Source organism: Giraffa tippelskirchi, chromosome 7, assembly GCF_054371585.1.
Source record: "Giraffa tippelskirchi isolate mGirTip1 chromosome 7, T2T-mGirTip1v1.2.pri, whole genome shotgun sequence".
Lineage (NCBI taxonomy): Eukaryota > Metazoa > Chordata > Mammalia > Artiodactyla > Giraffidae > Giraffa > Giraffa tippelskirchi.
Genome location: NC_137281.1, coordinates 93404384 through 93432253, shown reverse-complemented (window position 1 = coordinate 93432253; position 27870 = coordinate 93404384). Strand labels below are relative to the sequence as shown.

General features: G+C 37.7%; 1 protein-coding gene across 2 annotated transcripts in view; it reads left to right on the top strand.

Annotated features, from left to right (window-relative positions):
• The window catches only part of AQR (aquarius intron-binding spliceosomal factor), an 89059-nt gene extending 67178 nt beyond the window's left edge, over positions 1–21881 (top strand). Inside the window, exons 32-37 of one of the 2 annotated variants that reach the window (XR_014058714.1) lie at positions 1524–1609; positions 6261–6435; positions 7123–7236; positions 10468–10828; positions 18790–18823; positions 21038–21881. Coding sequence is in view for 1 of the 2 variants with exons in the window: in XM_081507092.1 (XP_081363218.1) it covers positions 1524–1609; positions 6261–6435; positions 7123–7236; positions 10468–10779 (687 nt within the window). In the remaining variant the exon portion in view is untranslated. Of the gene's footprint in view, positions 1–1523; positions 1610–6260; positions 6436–7122; positions 7237–10467; positions 11075–18789; positions 18824–21037 lie in introns of those variants that run through there. The other variant, XM_081507092.1, reaches the window with a different exon arrangement.
• Positions 21882–27870: the final 5989 nt, after the last annotated feature.

Here is a 27870-nt window from a genome sequence, read left to right as displayed (position 1 = left end):
CATACTGCTTCTTAGTGTGTGTGTCTCTGTGTGTGTGTATACACGCATAGGAAAGTGTTTTTCTTAGGGATAAAGGAAAATCAAGTATATTCAGACCTTAGGATTTTTTTTATTACTTTTTTTGTTTCTTATGTGATATGACAGAGTGATATCAAATAAAAATGAAGATCCTTGATTTTATCAATAAAGGTTTGAAAAATTAGAATAACAAAACGTAAATATAGTATTAGTAATGAAGAAATTAGGACTTTGGTTGTGAACATAGCTGTATAAAGCTCTTTCATCTTTTCTTGGAAATCATCCACAAGTAAGAGGAAAATGGGAGCGGGAGAAAACAAATTACACTTTTAGTGAGATGACATGTGACTAAGATCAGGAAGAAAATTGCAGGGAGAAGAGAATTTAGGGGATCAGTCTTGAAAGTAACAGCAAAAACATACTTAAAGTGAGTGGCATACTTTGAAGTGTAAGAGCTACATTCCTACTCAACAGTGGATGTGGGTATTGGGGTGAGCAGAAGCCTTTCAGGTCCCAGATTGGTTCAAAGGAAACTACAAGTGAACAGTATTTGGGGGGAAAAAAAGACTGTAGTAGCAGTGAAAAAGAGGACCATCTGTTGTGAAAATCACTGAGCCTTTAGGAAACAGTTCTGCTCACCCCAGCCTATCTTCTCTATTAATACATAGCTAGTCTAAGAAACCCACTTAATCAGTGGTGAAATAGAGGGGAAAAGGAAACTAGCACAAGCTCAATTTATGAACGAGGGAAAGAGCATCAGAACACACTAACTGATAAGATAACATACCCCAGAAAGCATGTTGGCCTAGAAGAGATGAAAATTTTGAATGCATATTTGGGTATGAATTTTAAAATGCTTAATGAAGTAGCCACTTCTGTAAGGGAAGGCTACAAAACAAAGAAATTGAAGAACCAGGAAAAGATAAAATGGGAACTAGCAGAAAGTAAAACAAAATGAAAGAAATGGAGACAAAAGGAACGGGGAGGAACAGACACTGTGGAATTCCATAAGGGATATAGAGAGTGAAAATGAGAAACTAACAACTTTGAAATATAGAAAGTTTAAAAATATTAAGAATCTCAGTATCGCTCTCCTTTTACTTATAAGTAACAAAAAAAAACTTAGTAAAGAAAGTTACTCTCTCTTGTATCGAGAAGATAAAAGGGACACTAGGTATATAATTAGCTGAATACGGTCCCTGCTTTCATGGGGCTGAGTAGTCTAGTAGAGGGAAGACTGTTAATACCACAAATAGTTACTTCGTTATCCACAGAGTTAAAGATGAGTGCTGTAAGTGTAACATAGAGACACAGCCTGATCTGGGCACCATGGTTTATTTCATAGGGTTCATTTACTTGTTCTTTCAGTTCCAACTATATAGTTATGTTCTTTTGGGATTGATTATTTTAAGGATAAGATTTTTATTTCTAGCACATTATTTTAATGATCTCTCAAGAGTTTTTGCTTTTGAAAATATACCACATTCCCCTTTTTTTCCTCCCAGGTGACAACTGTTGACAGATTTCAAGGTCAACAGAACGACTACATTCTTCTGTCTCTAGTACGAACCAGGGCAGTGGGCCATCTGAGGTATGTAAGGAATCATTTTCATAATAGTGTTGAACCTGACTATCTGCTTCAATTTTGAGCTTTCATAGCTAAGTAGTTTTCAGGTTTAAAGTATAGTTAATTGTTATGGCAACTTTTGGTGCTTTTTGTTGGAATGTAACAGTATCATATTCTTTGTGTAATCATTGCCATTGCTTCTGAATTTTTTGAATCTTAAATATTTTAGTCATTTTAACTTTTTTACTCTTCAGGAACATTCAGAGATAGCATTTGATCATAAAATATACACACATACATATATGTGTGTGTATATATATATCCTATATCTGTTTGAAATTTAATGTAAGAAATTAAAGGAGGTAAAGTGGTAAAAAGTCTCTTAAGTAAATTTTTCATTGCATGGGATTTCTGACTTTACCTGACACTGTCTGTTAGCTCAGTGTTAGAGAGGATGAAGGAACCATTTGTTCTCTCAGGATTAAGAATTATCAAAACAAACAGTAACCCATTTTTATCATTTATTGTGATGTATTTATGTGCTGGAGATTTTGTGAAAATAATATCTCCTTATTACAAAGCAGCCACTTAGTTTTATATAAACCTTCATCTCATGTGACTTACTAGCAAAACTGTAAGGAGAGTTCATTTTATTATTTTATTTAATGGATATAAAAAGAAAATTCTGCATGCTCTCTTAATGTTGTCATTAAGTCAAGATCTATTTGATATTTAACCCAGAGTGATCAGGTTCCACTAAGCCAATAACTTTTATGTAGGAGTAAACAAAGATGTAATGTTTCAAGAAATAATTTCAAGACTGTAGCATTCTAAAATACAGTTTATTTTTACTTAAGTGTCAAACGTGTTTTTGGAAATTAACTTTTCTAAAAAGCAGTTCCATTTCCTCATTGAAATTTATACCTGCTGCTAAATAGGGCATCATTATGATTTACCTAATTAAAATCTCTCATCCAAGCTCACAGTATGAATACGAGAACACTGCTTCCTCCTCTCTCCACCTTTTCCCTTGCTCTGTAGTGCTTTTGTCTTTTTCCCATTCCCTTGACTTTATTTCTATGCTGTTCTTTACCTGACTTTTCTGAAAACTCAACTAAATAAAGAGAAAGATGATGATAATAAAATGCTTATAAATGAAGGCTTAAAAATGAACCTGATTTCATTATTCTCTCACATATCCAGCTTTTCTTTATCCAAATAAATTAATCTTCTTTGTATTTGCCAAACTTTTGTTTTGGAAGTTCAGCTTCTTTGGTAGCTGCTGGTGATGGTGATGGTAGTTTTATTAAAGCATAGAGGGGGAAAACTTAATTTACCAATTACCTGTAATTCAACTATCCAGCTAGTTTAGGTATCTTAGTGAGAATTTTATCAAGCTCCTCACAGAATATTTTGGTTTGTGGATGCAATCTTTCATGTCTTTCTTTTTCTAAGAAGCAGTAAAATATTTTGTCTTTCAAATTTCAAGATACCAAGGAAACCTTCCGTCTTCCGTATTTTTCTTTTTAGTAGCATCTTTATTGAGATATGATACACATGCTATACAATTCAGTATGTAAATAAACTGTATTTTAAGTGTACAATTCAGTGATTTTTTTGTGTATAAATAAACTGTATTTTAAATGTACAGTTCAATGATTTTTAGTGTATTCATAGAGTTATACAACCATAGTCACAATTTTAGAACATTTTCTAAAATAGCGAGAGACCCTATACCTGTCAGTGGTTACTCCCTTCCTCTCCCCGTCAAGTCCTTGGCAACCACTGTTCCACTTTGTCCACAGATCTGCCTGTTCTGAACACTTCATGTAAATGAGATTACTTAGCATAATGTGTTCAGGATTCATCCATGTTGTAGCATGTGTCAGTACTTCATTCTTATTAATTGCTAAACAACATTTTGTTTTGTGAATATTTTACTTTTTATTTACCCATTCATCAGTTGATGGACACCAGAGTTGTTTCCACTTTGTGACTATTTGGACTACTGTGAACATTCATGTACAAGTTTTTGTGAGAAAGTATGTTTCCTTTCTCTTGGGTGTAGACCTAGGAGTAGAATTGCTGGGTCTTGGGGTAACTCTGTCTAACCCTTTAAGAGACTCCTAAGCAGTTTTCCCAAGTACCTGCCATATTTCTTTTACTCATCCAGGACAGACTAAGCAGGTGATTGTATAGGAGCCAGGCTATTCAGCTTTGGTTCCAGAGACCTGTTTTAGGACACTGTGGAGCTGTTCAGAAGCTAGAATAGTGAGACATTTCTGGTCCCTTTTCCAACATTCATTGTTCTTGTCCCTATTGACCTGAATAGCCCAGCTACAAATAGAAATGCTTGTGACTCGTTCAGAGCAAGTCAGTGAAACTGTCCCCAGCCATCCTCTGAAGATCATGAAAGAAGGTAGTAGTTCCCATTGCCCCAGTTTCAAGATATAGCTCCAAGGAACCCTATCTCTTCATGCTGCCACCCTGTACTTTTTTTGCCTAGTAGTTTGTTATGTTTATGGTGTTTGATCATTCATTTAACAGATATTCTCAGATCCTTCTATTATTTGGCAGTATGCTAGGTTCTTGATATATAATGGTAAATCTAACATTCATTGTCTCTGCCCCCATGAAGCTTAGAATCCAGTGGGGGAGACATTAACATGTCTTTGGGAAATGCCTACATTTGATTCTGCAGAAGATTTTAGTCTGTCCAGTGGAGATGAGCTTAGTAGAGCCACTTAACTGCACTGTAGTACGGGGACTAGAGGGAAGAGTTCCTCAGAGGAACAAGTTTGTTGTCGCTGCAGTAGCACTGCGGCTATGCTCCGCCTAGAGACAGAGCCTTCTGGATGAGAAGAGGAGAACTGAATAAAGTTTTAATACTTATGTGAGAGCTCATGCTGAATATTTCTAGCATTGTACCTCTAGTTACTAGTTTTGGAACCACCCACCTATGGCATGACCCCGTGGGCTTCTAAGGAAGGTAGAGGAACTGAAAAACAATTTGACTTGCAGTAACCTAAAGATAACATTTCCTTCAAGAATCCAGTGTGTCACAAATGTAGAAATTCATCAGAACTACTGTAAAAGGGTGTGCTTTCTCCTTCCACCTAAATGAACCTTCTCTTAGTTTGGGTTGGTGGGGTATAAGGATTGTACACCCTCCAACATAACTGCTATTATATACTGATGTTGTACAGTTCCTTCTGATAAGGGAAACTATATCCTTATCAAGGCCATAAAACACAACAGAAAATGAGACTGAATTAGAGATATTCCCCAAATATCTCCCATTATGCAGAGACAAAGAAAAGCCATTTAATAAATATTTCAATTCCCAATTCTCTGTCTGGTTATTATATGATCTTTGTAACATTTGGTCCCTATAACACTCTTGAACACTTTCTTTCAGTTATTAGGGATGCTTATACAAGATTTTATTATTATTCATGAACATCTTCTCTTTTGTAGAATACTCACAAATTTAAATAGCCATCTAACAGCATCTTAGGAAAACAAACTGTCCTCCGTATTGGAAACTAAAACTATATTTTCTTACTAAAACACATTGTAACTAATGTGAAATAATGAAGTGAAATCAGGCTTACATAGCTACTCTTTTATTGTTTTTTTCTTTTTACAGTAGATCCTTGTTGGTTATCTGTTTAAATACAGCCGTCTATACTTGTCAGTCCTAAACTCCCAGTCTATCCCTCCCCACCACCCTTTTCCCCAGGTAACCATGAGTTCATAATTTAAGTCTGTTTCTGTTTTGTAAATCAGTTCATTTGACTCAGGTAAATTCAGTAAAGTTTTAAGAACATATTCTTTCTAAAAGATAAAGGAAAGTGCCATCATTCATCAGATAGCCAGCTACCTGTGTAGCTGAAGCATGCATTTTGGCATTTTTATCACTGTTTATGTGAACACTGAGACCTATTATAAGCCAGGGATTGGGCATAGGTACTAGAGTAAATGCATGAATAAGACATGGTATTATTATGTTATATCATATCATCACATTGTATTTATGTTTGTATTGTAATTATTACTATTATAAATAAGTATAAAGCAGTGTGATTAGAGTTATCCAGGAAGTAAAATTTGACCTATTAACCTTGACAGAGCATGGGAATTTGGTGGGTGAAGTAAAGGAAGGGCAGGTGGTTTGGATTGACTTAATGGTGGTGATACAGTAAATTGGTAACTAACAACTGAACTATTATAGCTACTTAAACCTTTTTTTAACTTCTTATTTTATATTGGAGTATAGTCAATTAACAGTGTTATGGTAGTTTCAGGTGGACAGCAAAGGAATTCAGCCATCCATATACATGTATCCATTCTTCCCCAAACTCCCCTCCCTTCCAGGCTGCCACCTAACTTTGTACTTAAACCTTTTAAATCAGTGCATTGGTTATTTTGTGATTTCCCCCTACTCTCTCCACTCAAAAACACTTAGAAGTTGATAATAAAGCATTAACTTCTTACTTGGTTAACTAGTTACATAGCACTGATTAACTTAATGTTTATCCTGTTTTTGAGAAACTTAACTCTGTATTGCCACAGCTTAACAGTAATATTTAGTAGAATGTTTAGTAAATAAAAGGCTGCATAAATATATTTTTAATCTTGATGTATTTTAATCAATTTTGTTTGTTTCTCAAAGGGATGTCCGTCGCTTAGTGGTTGCCATGTCTAGAGCCAGACTTGGACTTTATATCTTCGCCAGAGTATCCCTCTTCCAAAACTGTTTTGAACTAACTCCAGCTTTCAGCCAGCTCACAGCCCGCCCACTTCATTTGCATATAATTCCAACAGAACCTTTCCCAACCAGTAGAAAGGTAAGACTTCTTTCTTCATTGTGTGGGGCAGCATTTCTTACAGGTGACTGCATTGTTGGAGAGCACCACATAGGTCGTCTGATCACTCGTTTAGAGTGCTCCTTACACTAAGGAACTGAATTAGGTCGTCTATGTAAAAATAATACCAGCTGTCATAATAAGGAAATCCTTATTGGACTGTAACATTTACATCTTAATGTCCTCTTACTGTTCTTATGTCCTCCAAACCCTAACAGTGTTCATACATAAGTTGGAGACATGAACTTCTATTGAAGTGTTTATCTTTCAGTGGTTTTCACTATATACTTAACTTTCTTTTTCTGTTTTTTAAAATTTATTTTACTGAAGTTTAGATATTTACAATGTTGTGCTAGTTTCTGGTGTACAGCAAAGTGATTGAGTTATACATATATATACATTCTTCTTTGTACTTTTTTCCATTGTGGTTTATCATGGGATATTAAATATAGTTCCCTGTGCTATACAGTATATTGTTTATCCATTCAATATATAATAGTTAGCATCTGCTAATCGCAAACTCCCAGTTCATACCTCCCTCACCCACTCCCTTGACAGCCACAAGTGTGTTTTCTGTGTCTGTTTCTTTCGTAGGTAAGTTCATATGTGTCGTATTTTAGATTCCACATATAAGTGATTATACTTAACTTTCTTTTTGCCTTCTTCTAGAATGGAGAGAGACCATCCCATGAAGTACAGATAATAAAGAATATGCCCCAGATGGCAAACTTTGTATACAATATGTATATGCATTTGATACAGACCACACATCATTATCATCAGGTGAGTTTTCTCAGAATTGACTTATTATTGTTCTTGCTGTAGAATCTTCTCTGTTGGCAAATAAATCTTTAAAGTACTTGATTATTCCTTGTGAGACACCAGCTAAACCAAAGTAGATTACTATTCATATAACATCCATATTTTAAAAATATCTTTTATAGATATAATCTGGCATTAATGAATTCCACATATCTAAAGTATACAATATGATATGTTCTGATATTTGTATGTACCCATGACTATAATTGAGATAATGAACATATACATTATCCCCCCCAAAGTTTTCCATGTACACCTGGATAATCCCTCTCATCCCTCACCACTTCCTATTTCACCTTCTCCAGGAAACTGAGGATCTACTTTCTGTCACAATAATTAGTCACCATATTTTAGATGTTTATGTAAATAGACTCAAACAACATGTACTCTTTTTCCCCTACCTGTTATTGCGCAGCATTATTTGAATATTCATTTGTACTTCAGAATGTATCAGTAGTCCTTTTTGTTTTATTGTTGAATAAGTAATCCATTATACAGATGTACCAAGTTTACCCATTCATCATTGATGGACATTTGGGTTTGCCTCCAATATTGGCTCTTACAAATAAAACTACTATGAACATTCTCCTACAAGTCTTTGTACCTTCTCTTTGGTAAATTTCTAGGAGTGGAATGGTTGGGTAGTATGGGAAGTATGTATTCAACTTTTTTTAAGAAACTGCCCACCTGTCTTACAAAGTTGTTGTCGTTAGTCAGTTGCTAAGTCATGTCCATCTCTGCAACACTGTGGACTGCAGCTCACCAGGCTTCCCTGTCCTTCACTATCTTCTGGAGTTTGCTCAAACTCATGTCCGTTGCGTCAGTGATGCCATGCAACCATCTCATCCTCTGTCACCCTGTTCTCCTCATGCCCTCAGTCTTCCCCAGCATCAGGGTCTTTCCCAATGAGTGGCTGTTTGCATCAGGTGGCCAAAGTATTGGAGCTTCAGCATCAGAACTTCCAGTGAACATTCAGGGTTGATTTCCTTTAGGATTGACTGGTTTGATCTCCTTGTTGTCCAAGGGACTCTCAAGAGTCTTCTGTAGCATCACAGTTCAATTCTTTGGCACTCAGCCTTCTTTATGGTCCAGCTCTCACATCCATACATGACTCCTGGAAAAACCGTAGCTTTGACTATAGTCTTACAAAATTGTACCATTTTATATTCCCACCAGTAATGTGTGAGTGCTCACACATACTTATGCTTGGTCTTTTATTTTAGCATTCCAGTAGGTATGTAGTGGTCTCGTGGTTTTAATTGGCGTTTCTCTAATAACTGTTGATGAACATCTTTTCATGTGGTTATTTGCCTTCTGTATATCTTCTTTGAGGATGTGTCTGTTTAGATCTCTCACTCTTTGGGGTTGTTTTATTATTAATGAGTTTTGAGAGTTTTAAATTTTAATCTGACTACAAGTTCCTCATCAGATGTTTGTTTTTACAAATATTTCCTAGTATGTGACTTTTTTCTTTTCATTTTTAGGTGTCTTTCAAGTCCCAGTGTATCAAGTTGTTTCTTTGTGATTCATGCTTTTTATGTCCTAAAAGCATTTAGCATTACCCAGAGTTATGGTTTTATTCCAATGTTTCATTCTACAAGTTTTATAGTTTTTTTTTTTATAAGTATGATACATTGTGAGTTAATTTTTTTATTTGGTGCAAGTGTTGAATTTTGCTCATTTACATGTGAATATCCAGTTGTTTCAGTACCATTTCCTGAGGAGGCTGTTTTTTCCCTCTGTTGACCTGACTTATTTTTTTTTTTTTTTGAGAGTAAAAAAGCAATTTTTCAAATTGAGATCTAATTGACACATAATTTTATATTAGTTTCAGGTATATAAAATAATGATTTGATATTTCTATATATTGCAAAAACAATCACCACAATAAATCTAGTTAATATCCTTCACCACACAAAGTTACACATTTTTTTCTAATGTTGAGAACTTTTAAGATCTTACCTTGTGGTCTTAGTAAAAAAAAGTCCATTGACTATATGTGAGAGTCTTATTTTTGGGCTTTCTGTCTTGTTCTGTTGATCTTTGTATCTTTCCTTTTGCCATTACACTATCTTTATTAAAGTTTCTTTATAGTAAATATTGAAATTAGATAATGTGAGTCCCGGAAATTCCCTTGGTGGTACAGTGGTTAGGAAGGACCCCACACTTTCACTGCCAAGGGCACAGGTTCAATCGCTGGTCAGGGAACTAAGATATGGCATGCCACACATTACAACCAAAATGATAATAATAATAATGTGACTCCTTTAGTTTTGTTGTTCTTTTTCAAAATGTTTTTGCCTATTCTAGTTCCTTTGCTTTTCTCTTTACATTTTAGAATCAGCCTATCTCTTTCAATCCCTAGAGAAAAGCATGCTGAGGTTTTGATTAGGATTTTTGAGTGTTATTGCTTAGGATCAATTTGGGAGAAATTAACATAACAATATTGAGTCTTCCTTTCCATGAATATGATATCCCTCTCCACTATATTTAGGACTTCTTTGAATTCTCTCGTCAGTGTTTGGCAGCTTTCAGCCTACAGCCTTCATACATACGTTGTTAGTTTTATCGCTAAGTATTTCACCTTTTGTGCTGCCATTGTGAATACTGCTTTAAATTTTTTTCAGTTTCCAACAAAAGAAACAAAATTCCTAAAGAAAGAAGCCAAGCCTTAGCTCCAGCAAGGGAAGCCGGTTATATAGAGCTGCTCCAGTGCTCTGATTAAGTGGAGCAGAAGCCCTGTGCCTGCTGCTCTCTCCCTGCCCTGTCTCAAGGCTTGGTTCCTCCTCACCCTCTCTGGGCTCCTTGATTGAAGTGGGCCCTTTCTTGAGTTGGTGTGCCAGTCAGTCCTAATCAGCCACTCTTTTCCAGTGTTTATAATAAGTTCCTTCATGAAAAAGTTTAATAGCTTTTGATATTGGTTTTTCTCCCCAAAGATTTAATATATATTCTCATCTTATTATCTGATATCTGTGTAAGCATATTCCATGGAATCAGCAAAACCTAGGCCGTTATCATCAGAGTTGTTACCTCTGCAATATAAAACAGCCCTCAGTGTTTTGGAGCTTTCTAGAGTGATGGTATCTATTAGGAAGATAATGTGAGAGCCTAACTTTATAAGCCAGGTGGTTTTTTTTGGGGGGGGGGTTGATTCATTAATGTTTTCCCTCTTTTTTTTTTTCTCTTCATCAGACTTTATTACAGCTACCACCTGCTATGGTAGAAGAAAGTGAGGAAGTGCAAAGTCAGGAAACAGAATTGGAAACAGAAGAAGAGGCCATGCCTGATCAAGCTGACATTGTACCTGATAAAACAACAGATGCCAGCTCCAGTCAGGAAACCTCAGTCTCTGAGACCGAAACCACCCCCAATCAGACAGGAGCCAGCTCCAGTCCCGAGGCTATCCCTGCTGAGTCTGCGATCACTGGGACAGGACCGGTAACTATTCCAGCGGAGAATAACACCCCTCATGATGTCACATCCACCCCCGGAGAAACCCAGTAGCCAAGCTGTAGCTCTTCTTAGAGAGGACATTTCACAGACAAAGTCATAGGTAAAGTTACGCCTTGTATTTTATATATGCTTCTGCCATTATAATGGCACTAATTAATATTCAGTCCTTATTTTTGTTAGCTGATTGTCAATGTTTGTCTTCTTGGATGTATTAAAAAAGAATGTATGTGTATGAACAACTCCAGTTTTATTTGTTCAATCAGAAGAGTAAATAACCATTCCTTTGCTATTTTGATCATTAACTATGTCTGTAATCATACCCACATTAAAAGAATTTTGTATGGAATAATAGTTCACATTTTTAGTGAACTTCTCTAAAAAAAAGGATGAAATGTACTGGAATTAACTGTAAATGACCTTAAGCAAGTGTCCGAATTGGGGAGGAAATCATTTCTTCTATCATAGTGTGAGATGCTCAGGTCATGTTTCTTTCTGTCCTTCATTTCTTTGCTGTCTTCCTTGATGGAAAGGCATTGACACCATAGGATATAGGTTACTCCAGTCCATCGAAGAGGACATGCGTTTCCTTCCCCCAGATCTCAGAATGTGTTAGAATCACCTAGAATGTCTATTTATTCTTGAGGCTGCTCCAGATCTAATGAATCAGAGTCTCAGGGTTAGAGCCCAGGAGCCGGCATTTTTATGTTTACAGGTGCTACACCATTAACATTTGAATTGCTGACTGAATGGCATTGGATTAGTCTGGTGAGGCTGAGCCAAAATTCGTCATTCAGCTAAGCAAGAAGAATCTGGCAAATCCATCTGGGCAGGAGCAAAGGTCCAGGGTCCAGGCAGTGAAAATCAGTGAACTTAATTAACTCCTGTATTCTTGATGGATTTCTCCCAACACAGAGGTTCTTCTGAGTTTTCTCTGTTGTTTAGTTCTCTTGATAGATAACCAGCTACAAAGAGACCTCAAGGTAAAATGTGCTTCAGATTTGGGAAAGCAACTGTATTAGGACCTTGCTTCTCAAGTGTGGTTTGCAAATCAGCAGCATCAGTGTTGCACTGAAATTTGTTAGAAATGCAGAAGTTTGGGCTGTAGCCCAGGTCTACTAAATCTCAGTTCACATTACCACAAAGTCCCTTGGTGATTCATCCGCACTTTGTAGTTTGAGAAGCACTGTACTGAGATTACTGTGCTGTCCTCACATGAACCAGAGGTAAAATAGTGATTCTGTGATGATAGAATTTACAGTTAGTGTGACTTATGTTTTCTGACAATGGACCTTTACTTACAAGGTTCCTGGGCATGGTGACCAGAAAAGAGATGAATATGTGTATGTGGGGAGGGTGAAATTGCCCAGTGGTTCTCTTCCCCCTTTCCACATCTGCTGGAGTGGCTAAGGGACACATTTCCCCAAAATTCTTCTCCAGTGCATCTACCTTGAGGCCTGACCATGTCCAACAAAATTTTGAAGAATTAAGCACGAATTGGCACAATGCCAGTGAAATGCTTCTCTGGTCTTGACATTTCGAAATAATGAAGAATTCATCAGGAAATTAAACCCAGAAAGTCAAGTCCCTGATATTTTTGAGTAACTAGTGTTTACTTCACTTTACCAGTCTATGGTGGGTATAATTTAGACTCTCATCTTGATGCTTCCCACAGCATCAACAATTGTGTAAAGATTGGATGGGGAAGGGGAAAATGAAAGTGATAGGATAATGAGGAAAGTAAAATGCCAAGGAAACTAAATTCAGAAACCCACCTCTTTGTTAGCAGAGTCAGCATGGCACCAAATGGTCTGTTACATAATTTCTCTGAGTATAAAAATTTGAAAGCAGGTGTTGTGGGCTTCACCTAGTATGAGGACTACTCTCAGAATTATTTTCATTTGTGAATATATAGTATCAGGCTAAGCAAGAGGGAAAGCAGCTTTACCGTATTACTGTCTTTCCTAGAAAAGATTTATTTTTCCCTCTAGCCTTTAGAGGATATGAATCATGGTACCTGAAACCAAAATAAGCAAACTGTTGTGCTGTCTTTCCTTAAATAAACCATTTCCCTAAGACTATATATCACTCTAGCTCTGTGACTGAACTTTTTCATCTGCACCTGATTTTTATCACTAAAAAGAAAATTTTAACTGGAAGGTAAATAATTTCTTTGCCTTCGTCAAATTAAGAAAGGGATGATGAAAGTGGGACTTGAATTATTTTAATTTGTTTATTCACTAAAAAGGCCAGTGAATTGCAGTTGACTATAAAATTGTGGAATTTTTAAAGGAACTTAAGAGAGCTTTTCTTATTTTAAATAATGAGGAAACTGAATGAAAGATTCTTAACCAGGGTCACAACCATGGGAGACTGGAGAATTCAGTTTATAGACTAGGGCAGTTTTTTGCTTTTTTTTTTTTTTTAAAGTCAACCACACATGAGTACTTGCTTCATAAATGAAAAAATTTTTTATTTAACTTGGAGTTAGTACAGACACAGGTATTCTCACCAGGTGACCCTTTCAGATTAATGTTCCCATTGCTCTGCATCCTGTTTTTCATATCTGAATATGTCATGATTTTGGAGTTTATTTTTAAAAGCAAACCAAAAAGACACATGCCAAGAGAAACAGCATGAAATGAAGCAATTCAAGCATTTAGACTTTTTTCCACAAAATGCTGAGTTAAGAAAGTTCATTACCAGCAGTTGAGAATAAATAGCTGTATTGATTTGGGCAAGTGAGTGGAAAGATCTAAATATTATCAGTTCCCTTGAAGTTAGTGTGAAGATAAAAGATATTTTGCTAGATACTGAGAGAAATAGTACAAATGGACCATTTGTGCTCCTATAAAAAATGAAGTTTTTTATGATCAGGAGACAGCATGATATTGAAAAACAGACTTTGGATTCATCCAGTCCTGACTTAAATTTTATTTCATTTGCTCATCAGCATTTGGTTTGACCTTGACGAGTATTATAACCTCTCTAAGTCCCAGTTTTGTTATCTACAAGATGGGGGACATATCTGTTTGTTTGTTAATAGGGTAATTCTCAGAAAATATCTGGCACCTGGCTGCTCAGTAAATACCACTACCCACCCCACCCCCACCCTCAATTTTCCTCCAAATCTTTGAGACAGGATATTACCAAATAATTCTTTGACTCGAGCACTTAGCTATGCCCTTATCCAGGGAGCATGGAGGACGATGAAGAAGGCCAAACGTGGTGGCAGATGACATTTGAGATCAGGGATCAAATTTACTGATTCAGAACCTTGAAATCAGCCCATAACAACATTGAGGAAGGTCTCTGCTGGCAGATGACACTAGGTATCATTGTGCTTGGGATGTACTGATAACATCAGTTCTGTATCCTGTATCCCCCACCCCAAGATCATCTATATTATTGCACTTATCTAGCTTGAATATGCTTTTTCCTTTTCATCTTGCAGTCACTTATATGGTGTTTTAGAGATTTTTCTTCAATTAAAATAAGATTAAACAGATTGAAAAAAAAAAACAAACACCAACCCTTTTGCACACGCCAGAAGAGCATTTAAAAACAGGCAGTGCTTTGCTTCCTGTGAAAAATGCTTGGCAGTTAGCCTTTGTAATTATGAAGCAGTCATGTTAATAGACGTTTAAGAATGATAACAACTGGAGCTGTACTGAGCCAGTGATGGAAATGAGCATGTGAGACTGTTTTTTCTTTATCCATTGCTGCTCTTCAGTGCCCAAGAAAGGGTTCTAATTCAGTAGTATCCAAAAGCTTTGGACATTCTTGTCTTCCTTCATAGAGACAAACCCCAGCTCAGTCCTCTGGAGCATGACTCAGAATGCAGAACAGTTACTGCACAGACTGACAGCTTTATTGCTGGCTCTACTTTTTGGTTTCCACTTAACTTCACTGCCTACTTAAACTTTTGCACTTACATATAAAGATGGCTAATCCCAGTATTTCTCAACATATGTTAAAAAAAACCATTCATCTGAAAGAATACTTGGAAAAAAACATGTTCCGTGATCAAATAAGTTTGAGGAACATAATTAATTATTATTCCCCATTTGTAGACTAACAGTGCATTGTTAGTTAATGAAAGGTTCTTTCCTGCTGGAAAAAATCAAGTTAACTCTACTTAATCTAGCATTTCTCAAACTTATTTGACATTGGAACTCTTTCTTTCTTTTTCTTCTTCAAAGTAAGACATTCTAGGGAACTGGTTCTGAGGTTTGATATTTTTACATTAGCAAATGAACTTTGATTCCCCCTTAGAAAGTTAGGGGGATAAGACTATACAAGCCCCAAATATGCTGCTTTGGCAAAAAGAATATTTTGAGCTGAAGGCAGTTGAGAAGATGCAGATAGAGAAAGTTTTCTCCGTCCTTTTGCTTCTGCCTAAAAGTAGGGCATGAATTTCTCTTTGTAAAGATGTTCCCTCTCTCCTGAACTAGGAAGAAAACACCCCTTATTACTATACGCAGAGATAATGCTGAAATGAGTCTGCATAAACCTTACTAAAATAACTCACCATTATCTGCCATTAATTTCCCCATATATTTACTTTCCCACAATTTACCACCCCTAAAAACCCAAACTCCTTTTTTTTGCCTTATTTACTTTTCCATAATTTATTATCTTTTGTTAAAATAGTATATAAGCTTAGAAGCCTAATAGTCTGGGGGGAATTTTTACTTCTCTTCTGTGCAACTCCATGGAAGTAAAGTTAAAAACATACTTAAATTTATATGCTGTTTCTCCTATCAATTTGTCTTTTATCAGCTCAATTCATAGGCCCCAGTTACAGACTTAAGGCAGAGGAAAAGTTTTCTCTCCCCTACAAAAATAAGACTTTAATACATTGTTTTTCCACAAGTAACCAGAGACTCAAGTAACAGCAGAAGAATCTAGAGGTGAAGTGATTTGTACAAAATGTCATAGTGTAATTTGTTGAGTGTCATGTGGTATTAATAGCAACATCCTGAAAATGCAAATGAGTAAAAATTTGATCAGTGTACCATGACATTCGTTCATGTGAGCCTTCGAAGAAAAGGTCACTGAGCATTTTCTGTTTACATTTTAATTTTAGGCTCCAGGATTTCACACCAACTTTTTCTCATTTTTTTACTCTGCAGTAAAAGAACAGTCTGTATTTCCAGTGTGTGTTGTTTTCTCAGTTCTCTAAATGTTTGTTTTCTTTAAAAGTTTGTTTCAAAAAGGGAGAAGATTTAACATGGGCAATGGGGGTGGACCAGAAATAATAGGAGAAAATTTAGACAAATGTAAAACATGAAAAAAATTTCCTTTCAGAAAAATGTAAGAGAGAAGACCCCAAAACTTACCTTGCATCAGACATGTTGAATTCTCTCTTAGTTTATCTCCAGAGATGACTGCCCACTTCTCTCTCTCTCCATCTTTGACTTACATAGTACATTCACCTGAGACCTGTTCTTACAGTAAATCTAAGGGCAAGAACTTCAATGGTAGCTGTTTCTCCTTGGGAGATGCCTGGCTTAATATGAATAGCTATTTTGAGAAACTGATTTTATCGACTTTTTTTTTAGAAAGTCAAGAGTTCTTGACAGAAGGTGGTCATAAAAAATATCCTCTTTTTCTTCTCCAGTCATTCATTCGTTTTGAGGGGAGTTATCTTCTGGTTTTTAGTCCAGTTGTTCACAATAAATATGGTTCTGTTTTACTGTATTTTCATTACCCCTCTGCTTCTAGTAGCACTTTCCAGTGCTGGTTTCTTCTAATCCCAGACTTCCCCAAGAATAGTAGTGGAACAAGAATAGCCGAAGTTAATTTACATTTTATTTTGCTGGTTGACTACTTTTCACAGAAGTGAATTAAATTATACATAATAAACTGTTGGAAGATATCTTTGAAACTATCTAATTCTTGTGTATTCCTAGACTGAGTCTCTACTCTGTGACAGGCAACAATGCCACAGTTCATAGATGAGAAACACCAAGGCATTGGCTGGTTCGCCTCCGACATGATGGTTAGTTTAACTGGGACAAGAACCACCATCTGATATGCAGGCAGATCCCTTACCTCACAGATGAGTAAGGCAAACCTACCAAAGAGTTCCTCTCAGGGGAATTCCCTGGTGGTCCAGGGGTTAGGACTCCACATTTTCACTGCCAAGGACCTGGAGTTCGATGCCAAGTCAGGGGCCTGAGATCCCACAAGCTGTGCAGTGTGGCCAGAAAAGAAAAGAATTCCTCCCAGGATTAGAATACCAAAGAGAAGACTAGGTTGCCAGAATCAGGATAGAAAGTAAGAGGTCTATAAAAAAAGATACGCTTTGATGTTTACAGTGTTTATACTTAAGGGTGAAAGCCAAATTAATATTTGTTTTGGATTGAAAAAAGTATGAGAAACATATAATGTGAAGGGACTATAGTAAGTAATGTTTAATTGCCAAAATGCTAGTTAATTATCCTAAAGCTATCTTTTATTTTTAAGCAAAGCCAAAAGAGGTTAAATAGCAATTTTGAAAGAATCTAACAAATGATAAGGGAAAAGTTAGAATGTACCAAGACCTGCGCTTTCAATCACTAGTATAGGCATACCTCAGAGATACTCTCTATGTGTTCCAGACCACTATAATACATTGAGTATTACAGTAAAACAAGTCACACTTAATATTTCAGTTCCCTAGTACATATAATGGAGAAGGAAATGGCAACCCACTCCATTACTCTTGCCTGGAAAATCCCATGGACGGAGGAGTGTGGTAGGCTACAGTGTGTGGGGTCGCAAAGAGTCAGACACAACTGAGAGACTTCGCTTTTCACTTTCAGTACATATAAAAGTTGTTTACACTAAAGTGTAGTCTATTAAGTATGCTAAATAGCATAATGTCTAAAAAGATGTACACACCTTCGTTTAATATTACAAAAAAAATCTCTAACCATCATCTCAACATTCAGCGAGTCATAATCTTTTTGCAGGAATAACATGCAGGATCACAGATCACCATAATAAATATAACAATAATGAAAACAGTGTGAAATATTATAAGAATTACTAAAATGTAGCAGAGACACAAAGTGAGCAAATGCTGTTGGAAAAGTGACACTAATGGACGGCAGGTTGCCACAAACCTTCAATTTGTTAAAAAGTAGGATCCATAAAAATGTAGTATCCTCAGTGCACTGTTCTATAGCCTTTGTCACAAATCAAATAATTGTATATGTGTGGGTCTTTTTCTGAAATAGTTTCATTGGTCTATTTTTCTTTTCTTGTGCCAGTATTTCACTGGTTTAATTACTACAGCTCTATATTAAATCTTGACGTCTAGTTATGTATTCTCCCTTAGCTATATTCTTCAAGATATCGGCCACTCTTTAGTTGTCTATTTTATAGATAGTATATATATTTATGTCAGTTCCAGTCTCCCAGTTGGAAATCCATAAAAGAAGGGATATATATATGTATGTATATGTATGGCTGATTCACTTAGCTGTACAGCAGAAAGTAACACAACATTGTAAAGCAATAATACGCTAGTAAAAAAAATTTTTTAGGATATTGACCACTCTTAATCTTTGTATACACTTTAGAATCATTTTGTCAATTCTAAAAAAAAAAAAGTGCTTGAATTTTTGTTGGGATTTGCATTGATTCTGTAGACCAATTTGGAAGAAAGCTGACATCTTTATCATCTAGGAATGTGTCATCTCTTTCCGTTTACTTAAGCCTTCTTTAATCTCAGTAATGTTTTGTGAGTTTTCTAGATTAAGGTTTTGGCCATCTTTTGTTAAATTTATTTATATTTATTTTTTATACTATAAATGGTACTTTAAAACCTACGTTTTATCATTATGTTTTGTCATTGTTACTGGTATATAGAAATACAGTCTATTTCTTGTATGTTGACCTGGTATGTAACAGTCTTGCTGAATTCACTTATTTCTTAGTTTGACTGTAGATTATTTTGAATTATCTACATATATAATTATGTCACCTATATAAATAATGGTAGTTTTATTTCTTTTTCAATCATTGTACTTCTTATTTCCCTTTTAATCTCTGTGCCTTATTGACCTATTGAAGACTTCCAGTATAGTATTGAATGGAGGCAATCAAAGTGAGTATCTGTGTCTCCTCCCTGTCTTAGAAACAAAGCTTTCAGTATTTAACCATTAAGTATAGTGTTTGCTATAGGTCTTTGTAACACTCAGATTTTAAGAGTTTCCCTCTATCCCTAGTTTGCCAAGTATTTTTCTTTTTGACATGAATGCTGCTACTGCTAAGTCACTTCAGTCATGTCCAACTCTGTGCAACCCCATAGACAGCAGCCCACCAGGCTCCTCTGTCCCTGGGATTCTCCAGTCAAGAATACTGAAGTGGGTTGCCATTTCCTTCTCCAATGCATGCATGCATGCTAAGTCGCTTCAGTTGTGTCCACCTCTGTGCGATCCTGTGGAAGGCAGCCCACCATGCTCCTCTGTTCACGGGATTCTCTAGGCAAGAATACTGGAGTGGGTTGCCATTTCCTTCTCCTTAGATGTTGAAATCTCACAAATATTTTTTCTGTATCCATCAACATAATTATATGCTTTTTCTCCTTTATTCGATTAATGTGGTGAATTGCACTGGTTTATTTTCCTATTGATTTCTTTTTCTTCAAGTCATGGGCCAAAATTACTCTTCTTCAGGTGCCTAATAACTTTAGTTGAATACTAGAAATTACAAATGCTATGTTTTTTAATGTTTAGATTTTATTGTCTTCCTGTAAAGACTGTTGAAGTCTGTTTTGGCAGGCAGTTAATTGTGGGTATTAGGTTGATTTTTGTTTTTTGTTTTGGTTTGGTTTGGTTTTTGGAGGTGGGGCACAATACATTGTCCTGTAGGATCTTAGTTACCTGACTAAGGATCCCTCACCCCCAGCAGTGGAAGTGTGGAGTGTTAACCACTGGTCCATCAGGGAGGTCCCTAGGTTGATCTTTTTTGTTTTTGTTCTTAAACTTTGTTATGCAAGTATAGTGGGGCTTCCCGGATGGCTCAGACGGTAAAGAATCTGCCTGCAATGCAGGAGACCCGGGTATGATCCCTGGGTTGGGAAGATCCCCTGGAGGAGGGCATGGCAACCCACTCCAGTATTCTTGCCGGGAGAATTCCAAGGACAGAAGAGCCTGACAGGTACAGTCCATTGGGTCACAAAAAGTCGGACACGACTGAGCAACACAACAGAACACACAGGTATAGAGTACTTTACTTTTAGCTCTGTTTCTAAATTATAAACTTTCTGTGGTCACTGCCACAGGTGTTCAACTGAAGTGTCTGTACTCGAGCTGGTAGAAATTTAAGCCTTGATTTTTGTGTGAGCTTTGGGAAATATTTAGCTTATAGTGCCCAGATTCTTTGATTGACTTCATGGAGTTTCACCCTATATATGTACAGATGAGTATTCAGCCAAAGACTCGAGGGGACCCCTGTTCAAACTTCTGGACTTCTTTCTCTGCATAATTCTCTCCTTTCATAGACTCTGCCCCCAAAGTCCACCCAGCTCAGCCTCTTCAGGTTTTAGTTCCTAAAGTCAGTGAGACTGCTGGGTTTCTACTCAGGTTCTCCTTCCATGTGCTGCTCTTTGGGAAGTTGCCTTTTGGCAAAAAGCCAAGGCAGTCACAGGGCTCACTTTATTTTATTCCTTCAGGCATCACAGATCTTTGCTGCCTGTTGTCCAGTGTCTGAAAATAGTTGCTTTGTATATTTTGTCCAGTTTCCTAGTTGATCATAGTGAGATGATGAGTTACTATGAGCAAAAGCAGAGGTTCTTACATTGATTGGTTTTTCAAATATTAAAGCAACCTCATATTCCTATACTTTGGCCTCCTAATGGGAAGAACTGACTCAATGGAAAAGACCCTGATGCTGGGAAAGATTGAAGGCAAGAGGAGAAGGGGACAACAGAGGAACAGAGGGTGAGATGGTTGGATGGCATCACTGACTCGATGGACATGAGTTTGAGCGAGCTCCGGGAGACAGTGAAGGACAGGGAAGCCCAGCATGCTGCAGTCCACAGGACTGCAAAGAGTCAGACATGACTGAGCGACTGAACTGAACATATTCCTAATATTTAAAAAATAATTGTTATATCAAGTTTACTAATGCTTTTATTAGGATTCTTGCATCTGTGTTTATGTGAGGTGGTTCTATAATTATGATGATGATGATATTAGTTTATCAGCTTGAGTATCAAGATTATTTTGACCTCATAAATTCAGTTAAATTTTCTGTTTCTTTTACTGGAAATGATTTTGTAAAAGTGGTGTCTTTTTTTTTTTTTTTTTTTTTTTAGCATTTGGAACATTTTACCAGTGATGTCATCTAAGCCTGGAGATTTCTTTGTGAGAAGGTTTTAAATTTCAGATTAATTTATTTAATGGTATAGGACTATTCTGCTTCTTGTTGTGTGTTTGTTTTGGTTAGTTGTTTTTCTGTAGGGATTTGTCCATTTAAGCTGAATTTTCAAATTTATGTGGGCAAAAGTAATATATTATCAATTTTTTAGCACAGCTCTAGCTGTATTGCACACATCCCATATGTTTCCATTAACATCCATTCAAGATGTTTTCTAATTTCCATTGGGACTTTTTTAAACACATTTTTTCATATTCTTTGAAAATGTTTTGGAACTTAATAGATACGGTAGTTACACAACATTGTGAATGCACAAAATACTACTTAATTGTTCCCTTAAAATGATTAACTTTGTGTTACATGAATTTCACCTCAATTTTTTAAAAAACACCTTCTAAGAAGTGAGTCTCTTAATTTCTAAGCATTTAGGCATCTTTCTTACCTTTCTGTTATTTCTAGCTTTGTTCCACCATGGTCAGAGAACATACATTGTATGATAATAATCCCTTGAAATTGTCAGGACTTTTATGGTACATGTTTCATGTGTCCTTGAAAAGATTGTGTATTTTGTAGTAGTTAGGTACCATTAGGTCAAGTTTGTTAATTATTTTGTTCACATCCTTATATTCTCACATTTTTTTTGTCTGCTTGTTTTAGCAGTTACTGAGAGGTGTGTTTAAAAAAAATCTGAGTGTGTTATAGACTTGTTTATTTCCTCTTTGAATTCTCAAGTTTTGCTTTGTGTATTTTAAGACCATGTTATTAAAAGCATACAAACAAAATTATTATACCTTCTTGATGGATGGATTTTTTATTATTTAGAAATATCTCTCTTTAAATATATTTCTTGCCTTAAAGACTACCTTGTCTAACATTTATTATAGCTATACCAGCTTTCATTTGTTTGCTTTTTACATGGCATTTTTTTTCCTTACTCAAACTTTCTAGGGCCTTTATATTTAGGATTTCCTGTTGTAAGCAATATATTGTTGGGTTTAGGATTTGATTGTACCTACTTTTAAATAAGAAGTTGACACAAAAGTTATGGGTGAGAAGCAAAAAGACTACCTCACTCACAGAATAGCAAGCAACATGGACATGTTTGTTTGCATCAGATCCTCTTGCTCTCCAAGTTCCACAGTGGTGACCTGGAGGCCCCGAAGTGTGCCTGCGTAGTCACAGGTTATGTTATAGAAGAGGAACAGTGGGGAACCTCCTACTTTTACAGTGAGCAGCAAGCAAACCTATTCGTAGTCCCAGAGGGAGACATGTCCTCATCCCTCTAGGAGTTTTTGCTGCACACTCAACTCTCTTGGAAAATGGCCCGAGTGAAGTGCAGCCTGGCATTCTTGACACACCCACGGAGAGCGGGCTGGGATACTCTGAGCTTATTTATTTCTCTTTGTATTCTGTCGGCTGTTCCTCGGTGCATTGTCCCCTTCATGGATCACAGCCTTGTCGTGGCAAAGGGGCTTGCGTAACTCAAATGAAGCTTTGCCATTCAGGGCCACCCAAGATGGATGGGTCACAGTGAAGAGTTCTGACAAAATGTGGTCCACTGGAAGAGGAAGTGACAACCCACTCCAATATTATAGTCGTAAGAACCCAGTGAACAGTATGAAAAGGCAAAAAGATATGCTTGCCCCTTGGAAGGAAAGCTGTGGAGGACAAAGGAGCCTGGTGTGCTACAGTCTGTACGGTCACAGAGTCAGACACAACTTAACGACTGAACAACCACAGTCAAAAATCTTTTACCTTCTTGATCAACACTATTTTATCATAAGAAAATGCCCCTCTTTAACTCTAGTAATGCTTCTTGCCCTAAAATCTACCTTCTCATATTAATTTAATAGCACTAGTTTACCTCAGGTTAGATTTTCCACTCCATATCTTTTTAAAAACCATCCTCCTTCTCAATCTTTCTGTCTTTAATTTTTTCTTTTGTAAGGAACTATATAATTATTTAATTTTATATAATTGATGGTATATTGGGGTTTATTTTAACCATTTTATTCTCCTGTGTTTTTAGTTCGCTTTTCATCTTTCTTGCCTTCCTTTGGGTATATACAGTATTTTTTATTACTTAATTTTTCCCATGCTATTAATTTGTTAAGAATACATTCTCTTATGGTCTGACACTGTGTGTGAAACATCCCACAGGCCTTGGATGATGCTTCCTCGCTTCAGAGAGGGTTCCCCCTCTCCTCTCACAGGCAGTCCGGAGGCAGATCACCTCCATCCAGAAGGGCCACACCCCTCCCAGACTGGTGTGCCATCTTTGGGAAGGTCAGCTCTGACTCACTCTCATTCCTAGGATATAGCCATGTAGAGGTTCCAGCTGAGAGTCTGGGGGACCAGTCCTTTTGGGTAAGTTCTGAATTCAGTATTGGTCTCCATAGCATTATGAAATGGTCAAAAAATTCTGCTTTGCTTTTCCACCCACTTTCTATTTGGCTCTAAGCCTCTTGCCTACATACCTTAATCAGTAAATAACTTGAAGAAAACTCATGCTGATGTTGGGGTCACACTTTTGCATCCCCTCTTCTCTGGGATCTTGATTCTGTGTGTCCTAATTACCTGGGCAGCTTCAAACTTCAATTTTTATCTTCCCACCCCCATCACATTACTGCCAACTTCTCAGCCATTTGCCCTGCACTGAGAATTGCCAAATGCCCTGTCTTTTTCCATTTGGGTTGCTTTAACAAAAATACCATAAACTGGGTGGCATAAGCAACAAACATTTCTCAGTTCTTGAGTCTCAAGAGTCTAAGATAAAGGTGGTGGCAGATTCAGGTCGGTGAGAGCCTACTTCCTGGTTTGTAAAGGACTATCTTTTCTCTGACCTCACACATTGGAAAGAGGGTAAGAATATTCTCTGGGGTCCCCTTTAAAAGGGCAGTAATCCCATCGGGTTTCCCAGGTAGCTCAGTGGTCAAGAATCCGCCTGCCAATGCAGGAAACGCAGGTTCCATCCCTAGGTCAGGAAGATCCCCTAGAAAAGGAAATGGCAACCCACTCCAGACTTCTTGCCTGGAAAATCCCATGGACAGAGAAGCCTTGCGGGCTACAATCCGTGGGTCGCAAGAGTCAGACATGACTGAGCGACTAAACAACAACAAAAATCCCATCCATAAAGGATCCACCCTCATAATTTAATTATTTCCCAAAGGCCACACGTCCAAATAACCATCACAGTGCCAGTTAGGATTTCAACCTAAGAATTTGGAGAGAATACCCATTCAGTGCATGCCCCTAGGCATAGAGCAGTATGCAGAAACTTGGAAATCACCTCAGTAAGTACATTTCCCTCAAGTCCTGGCTATGTCACCAGGTTTCTTGTGCCTCAAGCATTTTTATTTTTCCCTCTACTTTTCTCTAGCTTTTTCATTTGTTCTTGATGAGAGTCGGTCAGCCCATCCCATCAGAGCTGGACTGGACCACCTTTGAACAACACTGATTAAATGCCTTAGTGTACCTATTTTATAACGTCTCATTTCCCTTACTGAACTCTTAAGTCTCTGCAGAGTTACCGTGAATTCTCAGCTTAATCAGACTAGGCCTCCTTCCTGAAACAACTGGTTGGCTCTTCTTTTCATTAAGGAATGTCTCAACCCCACCTGCAGATGTAGCTTTAACCCTGTTCAGTCGCTCACTTGTGTCTGACTCTTTGCAACCCCATGGACTGCAGCACGCCAGGCTTCCCTGTCTATCACCATCTCCTGGAGCTTGCTCAAACTCATGTCCATCGAGTCAGTGATGCCATCCAACTATCTCATCCTCTGTCACCCCTTCCTTTCTCCTCCTGCTTCAATCTTTCCCAGGATCAGGGTCTTTTCTAATGAATCTGCTCTTCGCACCAGAGGGCCAAACTATTGGAGCTTCAGCATCAGTCCTTCCAATGAATATTCAGGACTGATTTCCTTAAGGATTGACTGGTTTGATCTTCTTACAGTCCAAGGGACTCTCAAAAGTCTTCTCCAACACCACAGTTCAAAAGCCTCAATTCTTCAGCGCTCAGCCTTCTCTATGGTCCAACTCTCACATCCGTACATGACTACTGACAAAACCGTAGCTTTGACTATACTGACTTTTGTTGGCAAAGATAATGTCTCTGCTTTTTAATATGCTGTCTAGGTTTGTCATAGCTTTTCTTCCAAGGAGCAAGCCTTAACCCTGACCTCTAACCAATCCTGAGACTCACTGGGAGAAGATGAAAGAAAGGCATGCATCACAGACTAGCCCCATGATCCGCAGCTTCAGGTCACCCCTACTATCAGATGGGCTCAGAGCATATTCATTAGACACAGGCAGTTCCAGATTTCAGTGGGCCCAAAGTGTATACAAGTTTAAGAGCCATGTTTAAGGAAAAGGATTCAAAATTATGATCACAAAATAAAGTATAAGGTTTTAGAAGAGGCCATACGCAAGAGGAGTCTTGAAACTTAACTTTCATTAGCTTCATACTAACTCTGTGTCTGGTATGGGTTTAAATTTTTGGTCCTAGCTTTCTTTCCCCACCCTTTTTAAACCCCTATCTTAAGGAGCAGCTCCTCTAGAAGTGTTTACTTCACACAAGGTTTGGATTCTAATGCTGTACCTGGCCTAACTGTATCCCTAAAAGTGGCTGGCAGGAAAGAATGTCCTAAGGTCCTCCAGAAAGGACTTTGGAGTCAGAAGAAGGAAGCTCAGAATCAATGAGAGACAAAAGATGTTTACTGACTACACTATTTGTCAAATACTGTGCTTTTACATGCCTTCTCTCATTTAATCGTCTCAGTGACCCTGAGACTTAGGTATTACTTTAAAATCCCTACTGTACAGATGAGAAAACTCTGAGCCTTATTTGTCCAAAGTAATCAAATGTATAAGTGAGAGAACTAGGATTTGAACTTTGACTCCAAAGTCTGTCTTTCTCTAAACTGCTTCAAAATATAACCATTTCATTATATTTACCTACAGAAGCCTGGCCCATAGGTGGGTTATAGTGTCTGCGATGACATTGGAAATGTTGCTTTATGATGTTGGAATCATAATGCGTAACAAATCTACTTTTCTTATTAACTGGAGATGATAATGTTTTGCTTACAACAGCCATAGAATTTTGCTTCAGGCAGGTCCTCTTTGGTTCAGTCACCATGGTTATGAATTTATTTACATCATTTGTATTTAAGCATTTTTTAGTTTCTTGTGAATCAAGTGTCAGAGAACTCTCCATTGCCATTTATTCCTAGTTTGTACCATAGTGCATTTAAAGTATCATAGGGAGGGGCTTCCCTGGTAGCTCGGTGGTAAAGAATCCGCCTGTCAATTCAGGGGACATGGGTCCAATCCCTAGTCCAGGAAGATCCCACATGCCACAAAGCAGCTAAGCCCAGGCACCACAACTCCTGAGCCTGTGCTCCAGAGCCTGCAAGCTACAACTGCTGAAGCCTGTGCACCAAGAGCCCGTGCTCTGCAACAAGAGAAGCCACTACAAGAAGAAACCCACACAGCAACGAAGACCCAGCCCAGTCAAAAAGAAACATAAATAAAAATTTTAAAAATTATCGTAGGGGTACAAATTTTTGATCATTTCCTTATTTATTACAAGAAGAATCAGTATTCCTCCAGGACCAGAAGAGAAACCAAACAGACACTGTTTCATCTTAGCAGGATCTGTAGTTGTACTGTTGCCTTTTGTCAGCTCTGCTTATGTAATTCCAAAGAAGAGCACTTAGCACTGTTTAACAGACTTTTTCTCAGAGAGGGCCTGGGTGTGCAGCACCCTGCCAAGTTTCCCATTAGTTATAGAGAAAAGCCATTTGTATTCTGAAATTGCAAATCAGCCAGGCAATCACCACCCAGAAATAGCCCCCATGAAAATAAAGCAGTGCTATATTTGAAACCTTAATCATGTATATTTATAGACCTGAGTTTAGTTCTATTTGGAAATTTTCACATTATACAGTAACGTCGTGATTACCAACATGCTCAGAGGGTGAGGGGGATGGGACGTTTGATCCACTTATATTTTCTGAGTAATGGGGAATTAGTCACAAAGAATTTTTCTGTCCATCCTTTGGTGAATGCCTTTCAAAAATTGTTTTGGTCACCTCATAAGGAGATCAGAAAGCCACCTGTGAAGTATTGGGGGTGGGAGGAGTAAGGAAGTGTGTCACTCACCAGATTTGTCATTTGACACATTAAAATCCACCATTAGAGATTCAGTTTTATGGCTTAGGGCCTTGTTCCCATATTAAGACAAAAAGTACTTGGGTTGGCTAACGCATTGCACATATTAATGTTTCAGGACTCAGTGCGTTTGTTAGGAGATTTCCGGAGAGAAGATTCAAAAATATGTAGGGCACCTGAGGCTGGAGGAGGGCATGGCAACCCACTCCAGTATTCTTGCCTAGAGAATCCCCATGGACTGAGGGGCCTGGTGGGCTGCAGTCCATGGGGTCGCAAAGAGTCCAACACGACTGAGTTACTAACCACAGTATGGGGCACCTGAGGGCCTTTGGTACCTGGAGCTAGAGAGCAGTTCACCTGTTTCCAAATGCTGCCCAGGGCCAGGCCTCTTGGCAACAGTCTGCCCCTCTTCAGGGATATTCGTCACCTATCTACGTGGCTGGCAACAGTCTGCCCCTCTTCAGGGATATTCGTCACCTATCTACGTGGCTCGCGTTTCGTTGGCCCCTCAGACTCACATTCAAATGACTCATGAGCTTCCACACTCTAACCCCTGTTTTGTGGCATTCACTCTCTCCCTGTCTCCTAGTCATTCATGAT